Raw genomic sequence first — 13,421 nt, 5'->3', positions numbered from 1 at the left:
TCCCCTCCTAGACAGCTCCCCTTGTACATTTATGTCCCATTGCCTCCACCACCACCACCCTCATCATAATCATCATTATTTTAGGTCTGTATGGACCAATGAGTGAGAACACGAGGTATTTAGCTTTCTGAGTCTGGCTTATCTCACTTGACAGGATGATCGCCACTTCTACCCAATTCCCTGCGGATGACACAATTTCATGTATTTGTTTTCACTGTTATCTCAACAGTATTATTACTCGGTGAGGATCTTCCCTGGGCAAGAGCCGGCAAATGTCTGGGTGGGCTGGATCACGTCTGACTTCCACCAGCACGACCCTGGCTTTGATTTGGACAGAGTCCGGACAGTGACCGTCACGCTGGGAGACGAAAAGGGAAAAGTCCATGAAAGGTTTGTTCTCTTCAGTGTTTATCCTGAATGAATGACCTCTGGAAAAACAAAACAAAGCAAGAGAATACTGGTTAAACTTAGGTGCTTTTCTTTTTGGATTCTGTGCCCAGGATATGTATAGAAATAATATAATGAAACTGTTGATATCACTGTCATTTTTGTTAGTCCTACAAACCAGCAAGGAATGTAAGAATATGGAAAGCAAGAGCTGTTATCTTACCACCAATGCCCCTCTGTGGGCAAAGTTCAGTATTGCTTAGGTGTCATGACTAGAGACATGGGTTATCAAGGTCTAGCCTTGGCTGTAGGGATCAAAGTTGGGTGGAGATGAGAACTCCGGGACCTGGATGTGGTGGGTGGGGGGTGAGAACTGTGAAGAAAGAGCGTGGGCTGGTAGTTGAGACAAGGTGCACACCTTTGAACTTGGACTGAGGAGTAGTGGGTTCTTTCCTCAGCTTTGCCATTGACTCGCTGTGTGGCTTTGGGTAAGTCACTTACACTTTCTGTGCCATCCTTTTTCCATCTGTACAACAAACCAAACTGAAACCAAACCCTGCCCAAAGTGAAGACGGCTATCTTCCTTGCAGAATGAGACAAGAGAAGATCTGACCGTTTGCTTCTATCTTGTGTGCCCATGCCTCCTCTCTGATCTGCTGTGACAGGTCTCAGAAATCAGTCTTCCATAACGTTGCTTTTCTTCTCTACCATCCTTGTGGGTGACAGGGAACCTCGCTGACCGCCCTCCAGATGTAACCCAGGCAACACAATGGACTGCGCGCTTGAGATGGAAGCCTCGGTGCCATCTCCAGTGATGGATGCCTGGCTTTCATATTTGTAGCAGGGTCCAGGCAGCGCAGTCTGGGACAGTTCTTGGGAGTGCATTCAATTTTCAGAGATGGCAACAGTATAAGGAGAAAAAAAAAACAACCTCATGGTAGTGATGGAGTAGTGGACAGGTGCTTTTGTGTAGGGGATTTAGAGCAGGAAGGACCAGTGGACTGTACAGAGCTCGCGCAAAGAAACAGCCTGCATTTGATGACCTTGACTTGGACTTGACCTTGGCCTTTATGTTTCTTTCCTCCTGCTTGCCTGCTGTTGGCCTTTCTTTGCCAGTGGTGTTAGTTGTTGGCAGTGCAGGGCGAGGCAGGTTGGGCTCAAAGTATGTCACTTCACTTCCATCTTGAACAAAGGTTTTGGTAAACCTGAAAAAAAAAACAGGTGAATGTTTGCTAGTGTCACCAATTTTGTACATCTTCAAGTTAACCCTGTTTCTCATAACAGATCGCCAGCCATAAAAGGGCATCATTTTAGCCAAATTTTAAATCTATTTGAATCATTGACAGCCCATGAAGAATGTGCATAAGGAAATGAATATTTCTTAGAGCAAGTGGTTAAAAAAATGAAAGAGATGCACACTCAAATTTGGGTGCTTATGAAATAGTTAAAACTCTTTTGAACCTCAGACAAAGGTCCAGTTTGGTTTGAATATTTTTAGAGAGAAGGTGCAGGTCAGTTCTTCTTTGGTTCCAACCCACTGGCCTGTGTCCCTTAGAACAATGTGGAATCTAGAGCCGCATCAGACTTGATCTGGAACGGCCACCGTAGTTGATGGAGTTTCGCTCAGAATCACAGAACCGGGCCCATTGTGCACCTTCCCATTGCCGCATGAGCTTGTTGCTTGCACAGCATATTTTAGGTTTAGTTCTGCAAGATACACATGCTTTCCCTCATACCCACTGGTCATGCCAAGATGAAAATGTGAGTTTACTTTCTATGTATTCTTCTTTTATACGTGGCAAACCAGCATCAAACGCAGCAACTGCTACATGGTGTGTGCAGGCGAGAGCATGAGCCCCGGGCAAGGCCGTAACAACAACGGCTTGGAGATCGGCTGTGTGGTGGATGCAGCCAGCGGGCTGCTCACGTTCATTGCCAATGGCAAGGAGCTGAGCACTTACTACCAGGTACGTGGCAGCGGTCAGGGATGGCCTCATGCTTCTAGGGAGGGAAAGGGGAAGACATAGTGGAAGGTCAAAAATTAGAAAGAAAATAGGGAAGCAGAAAAGGAGATAATGATATATACTTAGATGTCTGTCAGCCCTCTGCATTGCTATGACCTTTCAGAGTACTATGTGCCTGCAGAGATGTTCGCACAATCACGATGTTCTCCAACTAATTCTGGGAAAATCAATATTGCTATGAAAGGAAGGAAAAAATATTTCCTTGTATAAAATGTTTCTTGGTTGTTCTGTCTCCCCTCTTGACTAACATTGGCAAATGCATTTGTTTGTCTAAGGTGGAGCCAAGCACAAAATTATTCCCCGCTGTGTTTGCACAAGCTACAAGCCCCAATGTTTTCCAGTTTGAGTTGGGAAGAATCAAGGTAAGGATGGCTCAATCCTAGTGTTGCATTGTGTTCTTTTCTGTAAAGGCCTAGCATGTACTCCTGAAAAGGATTTAGTATCTTATTACATTGTATGATACAGTAACATAGATCAAACACATCATTCTTTAAGGGACTGTAGCTGTGTTAGAGAATCTCTTTCTAGTAACTGAATGAGTTTATCTTTGATTTTCAGTATATTATTCATGAGTAGTAGGGCTATACAGAACAAAAAAATTGACAAATTCCCTACAAGTACAGTGACCTCTGAACTCAAACGTGAGTTAGTGAACACACATAAAGATTTAAAACCTTGTAACTTAAACAGCAGCATGTATGGAGATCTCTGGAAACATAAATGAAAGAACAGCAAAGAAGGTAGGGAAGAGCCAGGAGATCAGAAAGAAGAGGTATATTTAGGTTGATTGCTGTTACATTGGGATCCATGTTTGCTAGGGGGAAGCACTCTTGGCAGAGGGAGTAAGAATATAGAAGTTAAGTAATTTGATAAGTGTGCACCAAGAGATGCCTTCCAGGAAGTGGCCAGAGAGAGCCATGTATAAATTTTTTAAAAATTCCTGAAAATATTGATTCACCCTTTACACATGGTGCCTGCTCAGTAGATTTTCACATTACATAGATAAGATCTAGATGCACAATCCATATGTATACTCACCTGTGTGGAAGGAAAGAGAACTGTGGTGGGAAAGGTGAGGCCAGTCATCCCGAAGTCGGCTGTGACTCCTGGTTGAGAGGAGTGAAGGGCGTGTTGGAGGCAGTGGGTGAGAGGGAGGTAGGGTGGATGGGAGAACCCTGCTGTGTGGTCTCAGGAAGAAGAGGCAGAGAGGGGCCAAGGGGGGCACAGCTCCAGGAATGGGGAGGAGGGCTGAGAGGGGGAGAAGCCTTGTGGAGCCAAGGGAGGGAAGGCTTCAGGATTGAAGGGGCCGACAGTTGAAGATAGCTCCTGCCACAGAAGGGTCAGTGATGGAGGGTACCTGTGGAGGGTCTTGTGGATGGTTCTAGAATATGGGAGAAATCATATGGCAGTGAGTTCAAAACAGCATGAGAAAAAGGAGGTGGGAAGCTTAAATCTCTCTCTCTCTCTTACACACACATATCATCATCATCATCTAAATATATAATGGTATTTATGTATACATATATATTATATAGCAATGCACATGTCATTTATATGCTGTGTCTCTATTCACATATATGAATATGAGTATGAATATATACATATGTGTTCATATATATGAAGTAGTGATAGTTCAGCTACCTCTTGGCCTTTCCATTTGCTGTGGAGAGTGCTATGTCCCGATTGAACAGCTGTGTCTCCACACTCCCTCTTTCAAAGGGCTCCTTTGCCAACTTCCCTTAATCCCTGATCTGTTTTCCGAAGCTCTAAATCTTGGTGCCATCCTCGACTTCCCTCCTTCATGTTCTATATCAAGGTCTCTCCAAGGCAGATCTTCTGCTTATGACTCCTGTAGCCTTTCCCCTGGCTGGTTCTCATGCTCAACCCCACCATTTCGTTTCCCTTCTGGATGAATCTACACACCCTCATGTAACTCTGCCTTGTCCATCTGGATATTGGACTGTAATCCTCACTATTTTACAGTGGCTCAGGCCAGATCATTCTACCACAGAGAGGGCCAGAAGAAGCCCTGCTTCCCTGAGGAGGATGGAGATCAGATGCTTTTGGTGGTCCATGGGCCACCACGAGGCCTGACGTCCTCTCCCCTCCCTGATGTCCTCTCCTGTTGGTTTCCCATCTGGCTGTACTGAAGCCACACTGGCCACGACCTTCTGCAGGTCATGTTTCCTCCTCCCTGCCATCCGTGTGGTCCTTCTCTGTTTGTTTTTCTTTAAATATCACCTTCTCAATGATGCTTATCATAGCTGCATGCTGTTCACAACTGTTTCTGGTATACTATTTAACTTACTTATTAGTATTGCTTTATATCTGCAACAAGAACAATGAAAGGGGGAGAGAAGACAGGGATTCTGTGTGCACTCTAGTGCCTAGAGCAGCGTCTGGCTCCACCGCCTCCCATTCACAAAGGGAACAGCAATAGCTTGAGGACAGGCAGCCTGGAGAGAGCAGGAGAGTGCTCACCAGAGGAAAAGAGGTGGGAGGGTATGCAGACCTGTGAGGCAGATCCCTTCCTCTGAAGGTAAGCACGGAGAGGGTGGGGTTCCCACCTCAACTGTGAGCTAATATGTGTCAGCACAGCGGAGGCCTCTCTTTCTTTGGGCGCAGAGGACACAGGCTGGCTGAAATCGCCTATTGGAAGTGAAGAACACAAACTGCGTTGGTCAATGCCAAACCGATTGGACTTTCTTTGATGAGTGGGTTTAGGTGTTGAGTTGGTGCAATTGCTGATTAGAGGGAATGGTTAAGGATGGGAAGAGCTGACCCACCCAGGAGCGTGGGGTGGGTGTGGCAGGGGTTGGGTACTGAATTCTGTCCTACAACCTTGCCTGATTCCTCAGGGGCCCTGCCTGGCAAGGAGGTTGGAGGGCCGTGAGGCTGTGGGTGGTTGCATTTGCAGAAACCATCCTAGAAAGGGCACATTCTGAGACCTCTTTACCTGCCCTGCATTTTCAGAGGGTTTTGCATTATATTCCGCCTCCCTCCCCCCTCTCCTCCTCCTCTCCCCTCCTCCTCTCTCCTTTCAGGAGCTCTTCAGTTTCTCTCATGCCCCTTAGGGAATCTCAGTCTCTTACCTCCACTGGCTCTTTCCTGTGAAGAATTGCATCATGGCTTTAGGAACCTCAAGGGATGTGGTAAATTCATTCTTTTTTCCCCCCGTTTTCCTCCTGGTCTAGAATGTGATGCCTCTGTCGGCGGGCTTGTTCAAGAGCGAGCACAAAAACCCGGTGCCCCAGTGCCCCCCACGCCTGCACGTGCAGTTCCTGTCCCATGTCCTGTGGAGCCGGATGCCCAACCAGTTTTTGAAGGTGGATGTGTCTCGCATCAGTGAGCGTCAAGGCTGGCTGGTGCAGTGTTTGGACCCACTGCAGTTCATGTCCCTCCACATCCCCGAGGAGAACAGGTGAGCCCCGCGTGCACACACGCTCGTGCGAGGATGACGATGGTCCACACATGGCCCCCAGTCGGGGAGCAGTGGATAAATCAAATGCAGCATAGATGGTGTGACAGTACAGATGAATGAAATACTGAATCAGAGAGCAAAATGGAAGAACCTTGAAAGCACAGTGAGACCAAGAAGCTGGTTACAAAGGACCTGGAAGTTTTGTTTGTATCAGAACTCTGTCTTTTTTCCCCGTTTTTCTTTTCTTTCTTATGGATCTCTAAAGAGAGATGGTAGATGGATAGCTACTTAGGTCTGGAGGAGGAACTGAGGCTTGACTGCTAAATGGGTTTCTGCTAGGGATGATGGAAATGTCCTATATGTAGTTTATGGTTAAGGTGTACACATCTTCATTAATGCATGAAAACTTTGAATTCAGTGTTTCAAATAGGTAAATTGAGTAGCATGTGCACCACCACCACCACCTCCTCCTCCTCCTCCTGCTCCTCCTCCTCCTCTTCCTTCTCCTCCACCTCCTCCTCCTTTTCCTTCCTCCTCTTCCTCCTCCTCCTCCTCCTTCTCCTTCTCCTCCTCTTTCTTCTTCCTAATACTAGGGTTTTAAACTCAGGACCTTGCCCTTGCTCTACCACTTGAGCTATGCCCCCAGTCTGACATTTTTGTTGGTTCATTGGTGATGGAGTCTCTCAGGCTTTTCTTCCTGTGCTATCTTTGAGCATTAATGCTCCTGATCTCAGCCTCCTGATTAGCTAGCATTACAGATATGAGCCAACAGTAGCTGACTTTGTAAATGACATTTTGACTAAAACTATGCAAATATTAAATTAGAAAGTTCTCCAGCTAGCTGCTTCATGCTTTGCATGTCTACCTACTTTGTATGAAGTAATGAGATAGGTCTTTCGTAGTATGGCCTCTAGATGATTTTGTTTGAATTTGTGTGGTTCATACTTTGTGTGAGATTGAAATTAAGTTTTATCAGAATTTTGCATCAGACTTTTTTTTTAAACTTGTGGTTAGAAAATTTCAGTGTCAAATTGTAGGTGGACGACAATTTGTAAAGCACTCAGAATTGATTTTTTTAGCATATTTTTATTGTTGAGGGTTACCGTTTTGTAACTCAGGTTACAAATACATTTCTTTGTGGGCAGTGTCACCCATCCCTTGCTCTCTCCCCGTTCCTCCCTCCCATCCCCACCCACAAGTTGGATAGTTCATTTTCAACATAGTGTCTACTGAATCAAAAGTGATTTTTTTCCCCCCAGAGGTCATTTTCAGCCATGAAACGTGTCAGAACTTTCTGGAACTTTCTGCTGTGCATAGCTTTCTTCCCTGCTAACAATTTTTTCTCTGTGGTCTGTTTCTGACCTGGCTGCCTTTCCCCTCCTGCTCTCGCACAGATCTGTGGACATCTTAGAGTTGACGGAGCAGGAGGAGTTGCTGCGATTTCACTACCACACACTGCGGCTCTACTCGGCCGTGTGCGCCCTCGGAAACCACCGGGTGGCCCACGCGCTGTGCAGCCACGTGGACGAGCCTCAGCTGCTCTACGCCATCGAGAACAAGTACATGCCTGGCCTGCTACGCACGGGCTACTACGACCTGCTGATCGACATCCACCTCAGCTCCTACGCCACGGCCAGGCTCATGATGAACAACGAGTTCATTGTCCCCATGACGGAGGAGACAAAGACCATCACGCTCTTCCCGGATGAGAACAAGAGGCATGGGCTCCCCGGCATCGGCCTGAGCACCTCACTCCGGCCCCGCATGCGGTTCTCCTCCCCCAGCTTCGTCGGCGTCAGCAGTGAGTGCTACCAGTACAGCCCCGAGTTCCCTCTGGACATCCTGAAGGCCAAGACCATCCAGATGCTGACGGAGGCGGTGGAGGAGGGCAGCCTCCACGCGCGCGACCCCGTTGGGGGGACCACAGAATTCCTCTTTGTGCCCCTCATCAAGCTCTTCTACACCCTGCTCATCATGGGACTCTTCCACAACGAGGACCTGAAGCACATCCTGCAGCTGATCGAGCCCAGGGTGTTCAAGGAAGCCGCCACTCTGGAGGAGGATGGGGACCGGCAGGAGAAGGAGCTCAGTGCCGAGGACTCCAGGCTGGAAGGGGCGGGTGAAGACGAGGCCAAGGTGGGCATGCGGCCTAAGGAGGGCCTCCTGCAGATGAAGCTGCCTGAGCCGGTGAAACTGCAGGTAATCTGGAGAGCATTTCAGACTCGATCACTGCTGAGGTGTGAAAATGTACCTGTCTCTCCCTCCCTCCTTTCCTTTCTTCCTCCTCTCTCTCTCTCCCTCTCCCTTTCTCCCTCTCTCCCTCCCCCTCTCTCTCTTTTCTTTCTCTTTTCCATTTTTTTTTGCCAGTCCTGGGGCTTGACCTCTGGGCCTGGGTGCTGTCCTTGTGCTTCTTTTGCTCAAGGTTAGTGTTCTACCACTTGATTCATAGCTCTACTTACAGCTTTTCTTTTGGTAGTTAATTAGAGATAAGACTCTCATGGACTGTCCTGCATGGGCTGGTCTCCAACCATGATCCTCAGTTCTCAGCTTCCTGAGAAGCTAGGCATGAGCCACCAGTGCCAGGCAATTTCCCAGTCTTAATGAGGTTACATTGTCTCCTGTTTTTTTTTTCTCCTACTCATTAGCACTTTCCTTGTATCTCTTGTGTCCCTAAATATATTTCATCTATGTGATGTAGGGATACTCAATCTCAGGCACTAGAACCCCTTTCCATCCTGCCTTCTCTCAGGACATGCATGCTTTCTTACCAGCCACATTTACTACCTGATGCTGCCTGTTCCTAAGGAATGGGAGGCATTGCCTGGTCCCGTGCTTGGAGGCTATGTGCAGGGTCTCCTTTTCATGCCTCGTTGTTCCTTAGACCCAGTGTGAGTTTGCTTCTCGATTGGGTTTTCTTATTCTCTCGTGTCAGAGGCGTGAGCCCATCTTGCACACACACGCACACTCCAGGGAAACACACAGGTTCTGTGCATTCCTTTTCACGGCCTTTGGTACTCAGAAGTACAAGAATGGACACGTAGAAGAAAGAGCGTGTGGAGACTGTTAAGAAGGGATGGGGAAACCAAGTCAGATGGAAGAACTGGATTTCAGAAGGGCAAACAAGATGGAGTCAGGCAAGGTGGCCTTCACCCACAAGGCCGACAGCCCAGCCTGGGTTCCCTGGCCAGAGAGGCCACCATGGCAGCTGCAAAGAAACAGAGATTGTGGGACTCACAGGTGACCCTGGGCTTAGAGAGGGAAGGGGACGGGGTGGGGCAGGGGTCCAGGGGCAGACTCATCAGCTGCAGTGCTGTCCTGCCCTGAGGGACTGGTGCCACTCCGCTGGGTTTGGGGACAGGGGTGAAGGAAGGGGTGGATGGCCGGGTCAGCTTCAGAGAATGAATGTGAACTTCCTCCAGAGACGCTGACAGGAATGGTTGTATTACACAGGATGGTAAGATTCTCTTTTATACTCCCCCTTGTATTGTCACAGGTGTCATTATACTCCCTTGTATTTATTGTCACAGGTGTCATTATGTTTTCCTGGCATTCGTTCACAGACATGTTTCTACCCATAAAAAAAAATAGCCTAGCTGAGCATTAGATGAGGACACATTCATCCCTTACCCAACATGCGTGAGTGTTCTGGAGTCTGGAACTGGCACTGGAACTCAAGGACACCCCTCTGCACTGTGACCCTGAGCCTGCAGTTTGCCCCTGAGTTCTCACCTCATTCCTTCTGCAGCGCCACCTGTGTAACACAGATCATGCTTTGCTGTGTGTTTGCGTTTGCAAGAGCAGATGCTGAACTCTTTTTTTTTTTGGGGTCCAGTCGTGGGGCCTGAACTCTGGGCCTGGGCGCTGTCCCTCAGCTCTTCAGCTCAAGGCTAGCGCTCTACCACTTGAGCCACAGCACTTCCGGCTTTTTTCTTTTTGCTTATGTGGTGCTGAGGAATCGAACTTAGCTCTTCAGCTCAAGGCTAGCGCTCTACCACTTGAGCCACAGCGCCACTTCCGGCTTTTTTCTTTTTGCTTATGTGGTGCTGAGGAATCGAACTTAGGGCCTCAGGCATGCAAGGCAAGCGCTCTACCACTGAGCCACCTTCCCAGCCCCCAGATGCTGAACTCTTATGTTTCCTTGATTGCCTTTTTAGATGTGCCTCTTGCTTCAGTACCTCTGTGACTGCCAGGTCCGGCACCGGATCGAAGCGATCGTGGCCTTCTCAGATGACTTTGTGGCCAAGCTCCAGGACAATCAGCGTTTCCGCTACAACGAAGTGATGCAGGCCTTAAACATGTCAGCGGCACTCACGGCCAGGAAAACCAAGGAATTCCGCTCACCCCCCCAAGAACAGGTACCAGAGTGGCACGGAAGCCCAGCCTTTCTGCTTTTGATTTCGGCACATTTGGGATTTGTTGCAAAATTATACATGTTATATACCCTTTTTGAATTTCCTGTTCCATTTAAAGTTGCCCACATTTTTTGGGGGGGTAATACTTCCAGTTTCTCATCAAGCATATTCTTGGTTAAATGTATCATGGTCAGAGAAAGGCCTGACAGATAGGAAGGCAGTCAACCACAGGTGGGTGGAACAGGGCACTGCCTGGCATCCTAAGGCTCCATGCTAGCTGCTTTCTATTTGGCACCTCAAAGAAGTACCGGATGGCAGCCATCTTGCTTCGAAAGATGGATCATCCTGTTTATGACTCTTCATTTCATGTCATAAGATATTAAAATTTTCATTTAAGACAAAAAAAAACCCCTTATACCAAGAAACAGGAAAAGCCTGAATGGGAAGAGACAATAATTACTAAGGTTGAGAGGGCAGAAGGGTTAAACTCACTACAAAGCATCAAAAGCCACCCTTACAAAATTATTTCAAAAAAGGGGGAAAAAACGGAAATAGGAAATCTTAGCAAAGAAATGTAAGATATAGAGAACAACCCGATGGAAACTCCAGAAGTGAGAACAACCCAATGGAAACTCCAGAAGTGAGAAAATGTCATGTCTGAAACAAAATGCTCAATAAGCATGTTTAACAGTGGAAAGGAGAGAGCAGAGGTAAGAAAACATCTCCATCTGAGGGAAAGACATAAACAGGGTATAACATATACCCAGAACGGTTAGATTCATGTCAATCTTCTGTCAGCCCGAGTTCCATACAGCATGAAAATACCTTTCCAGAAGGAAGAGAGATGAAGACATTAGCAAGTCTGCTATGCAAGAAAGCTAAAGGAGGTTCTTCTTCAGGCAGTTATTGGGAACATCCCCAAATTGGTTATGAACATCTTTGCTTTCACCTTTGTGCTGTCTATCCCAAATTCTCTTCTCTTTCTTCCTTCATCTTTCCTCTCTCCGGCCTTTCCTCTTCCAGATCAACATGCTCCTCAACTTCAAAGATGACAAAAGTGAATGTCCATGTCCTGAAGAAATCCGTGACCAACTCCTGGATTTCCATGAGGATTTGATGACACATTGTGGTAAGGTCATGGTGACCCATCCCTCGGGCTGAATGTGTCCCTCTTACATATACCCATACACAATGGGGTATGTGTGTGGGCAGCTCTGTTAGATGTTCATGTAATGTTATCAGGATGCAGTGGTTAATTGTGTCTGCGGTAGATTGGGAGGGTTGAGCCAGAGGGGCAGGAAGACTGAGCGAAAATGAGCTAAACCCTCAGTAGTGGCTGGGAACGGCCAAGCGCTCTGGGCAGAGGCTGTGGGTTCCATCGATTGGTCATTAACTATAGTTTCCCTCGCACAGATGAGAAGCCCTGTGTGTTGCTGATAGTTGTGTGTTGTGTACTGGAATTTTCTAAGAGGGTAGGCTTTATGTTAAATGTTCTTACAGCAACAACAGCCAACCAACAAACAAAAACACCAAAGGGAGGAGTGCAGGGGAATGTTAGAGGTGACAGTTTATATTGTCCCTTCACGGTAGTGATGCTGGCTTCATAGGTAGACACATGTGCCCAAACATTTTCAACCACACACGTTGACCATTGGCAGTTTTCTTCTGTGAGCTGTACTCCAACAAGTCTGTTTGCTGATGGCAAACAGTCGTATTTAAGCCACTTCAAAGGCCACCTCTGAGGACTGGCCTAAGAAATAACGAGTCTTCTGAGTGAGCATGCCTAAGGAAACCCTACATTGCTGTATGTTAGTCATTCAAATCTAGTGAGGAAAAACCCCTCTCCCTCTACTCGCAGAGCCTCTCACATGGAGTTGGTCAGAGGTTCTGGCTGTGTGATTCTCTATTCCCTTACAAAATGATCATCCTTTGAGTAGACAGAACTCCACTAAGATTATTTTTTACCTCATTCTGTAAAAGAATAAAAGCGCTGCCTTGCACATGAATTCATTTTATGAATGAAGGGGCACTAAATGAAAGCATGGATATTATATATTCATGATCAATAAATGACACTGCAATAGGCTTTCATTGTTACAGATATTAACCAGTCCCTGTTTAGAGTACCTAATTGTACCAATTCTCTCTGTCTTACAAGTTATCAAGGTATTATTGACAATTTTGGAGGGAAGAGAGGAACACTGACATCCTGATTTGCTTTGAGGCAGGGTAGGACTGTAGCTCTGGGCACCTTGCATCCTAAGGAAGCACTTTGGAAAGGCTCCACACGAGAGCAGAATTGAGCATAGCTTCTCAGGGTGTCTTTGATTTAGTCTTGTCTCCATCCTGGTTGTCGGTAGCCCTGAGACCCAGGGACAGAGGGACAGAGGCTCACAAGGGAATCCACATGGGGGCAAATGTTTTATTAGCCATCACAAGGCATGAATGGAGTTGCAGAGACTGAGAATTATTACTTTTTGTTGTTGTTTCAAATGTATTCCTTCACTGTGTTCTGTACCGTCTCCGTGTTAGGAATTGAGCTGGATGAAGATGGCTCTTTGGATGGAAACAGTGACTTAACCATCAGGGGACGTCTATTGTCCCTGGTAGAAAAGGTGACATACCTGAAGAAGAAGCAAGCAGAAAAGCCAGTGGCCAGTGACGCCACCAAGTCCTGTAAGCATGTGACAGCAGGGGCACAGTGAGCAGGCTTTGGATGGGCACCCATCCTGGGAACGGGTATCATGCCAGATGAGCAGAGAGGCCACGGCAGTCCCAGCTTCTGGGCCTCCGGTTCCTCACGCGTGTCTATAGCTTCCAGAAGTAGCATAGAGGAATTAGGCTGAGAGGTAGCATCGGATAAAGGGGAAGGAGCTCCCTGGAGAACCAACAATTCAGACAAAGAAACAAAGACTATCAAGAGAAATTATACAGCTAGGCTGCAGTGGTTCACGCCTGTAATCCTAGCTTCTCAGAAGGCTGATAACCAAGGATTGTGGTTAAAAGCCAGACCAGGCAAGAAACTCTGTGAGACTTTTATCTCCAACTAGCCATCAAAAATCTGGAGGTGTAGACTCAAGTGTTAGAGTACCAGCCTTGAACAAAGAAGCCAAGCAAGTGTATTAGGCTCTGAGTTCAAGCCCTAGTACTGACAATAACAGCAGCAGCAGCAGGCAGAGAGAGAGAGAGAGAGAGAAAGAATATAAAGGAAGTAATTTAGCCTTTATATATAAATGC

The 13,421-nt window shown here is 47.0% G+C and overlaps 1 protein-coding gene across 1 annotated transcript in view; it reads left to right on the top strand.

Annotated features, from left to right (window-relative positions):
- Positions 1-13,421, top strand: part of Ryr2 (ryanodine receptor 2 (cardiac)) — a 294,371-nt gene that overhangs the window by 143,862 nt on the left and 137,088 nt on the right. Inside the window, exons 33-40 of the mRNA XM_013009227.1 lie at positions 230-390; positions 2,195-2,354; positions 2,687-2,773; positions 5,606-5,832; positions 7,227-8,031; positions 9,987-10,187; positions 11,208-11,313; positions 12,717-12,860. Of these exons, the coding sequence (XP_012864681.1) occupies positions 230-390; positions 2,195-2,354; positions 2,687-2,773; positions 5,606-5,832; positions 7,227-8,031; positions 9,987-10,187; positions 11,208-11,313; positions 12,717-12,860 (1,891 nt within the window). The remainder of the gene's footprint in view (positions 1-229; positions 391-2,194; positions 2,355-2,686; positions 2,774-5,605; positions 5,833-7,226; positions 8,032-9,986; positions 10,188-11,207; positions 11,314-12,716; positions 12,861-13,421) is intronic.

The sequence above is a fragment of the Dipodomys ordii genome, unplaced genomic scaffold (assembly GCF_000151885.1).
Source record: "Dipodomys ordii isolate 6190 unplaced genomic scaffold, Dord_2.0 Scaffold9, whole genome shotgun sequence".
Lineage (NCBI taxonomy): Eukaryota > Metazoa > Chordata > Mammalia > Rodentia > Heteromyidae > Dipodomys > Dipodomys ordii.
The sequence above is the reverse complement of the archived record's forward strand: the minus strand, read 5'-3'. Positions and strand labels throughout refer to the sequence as shown.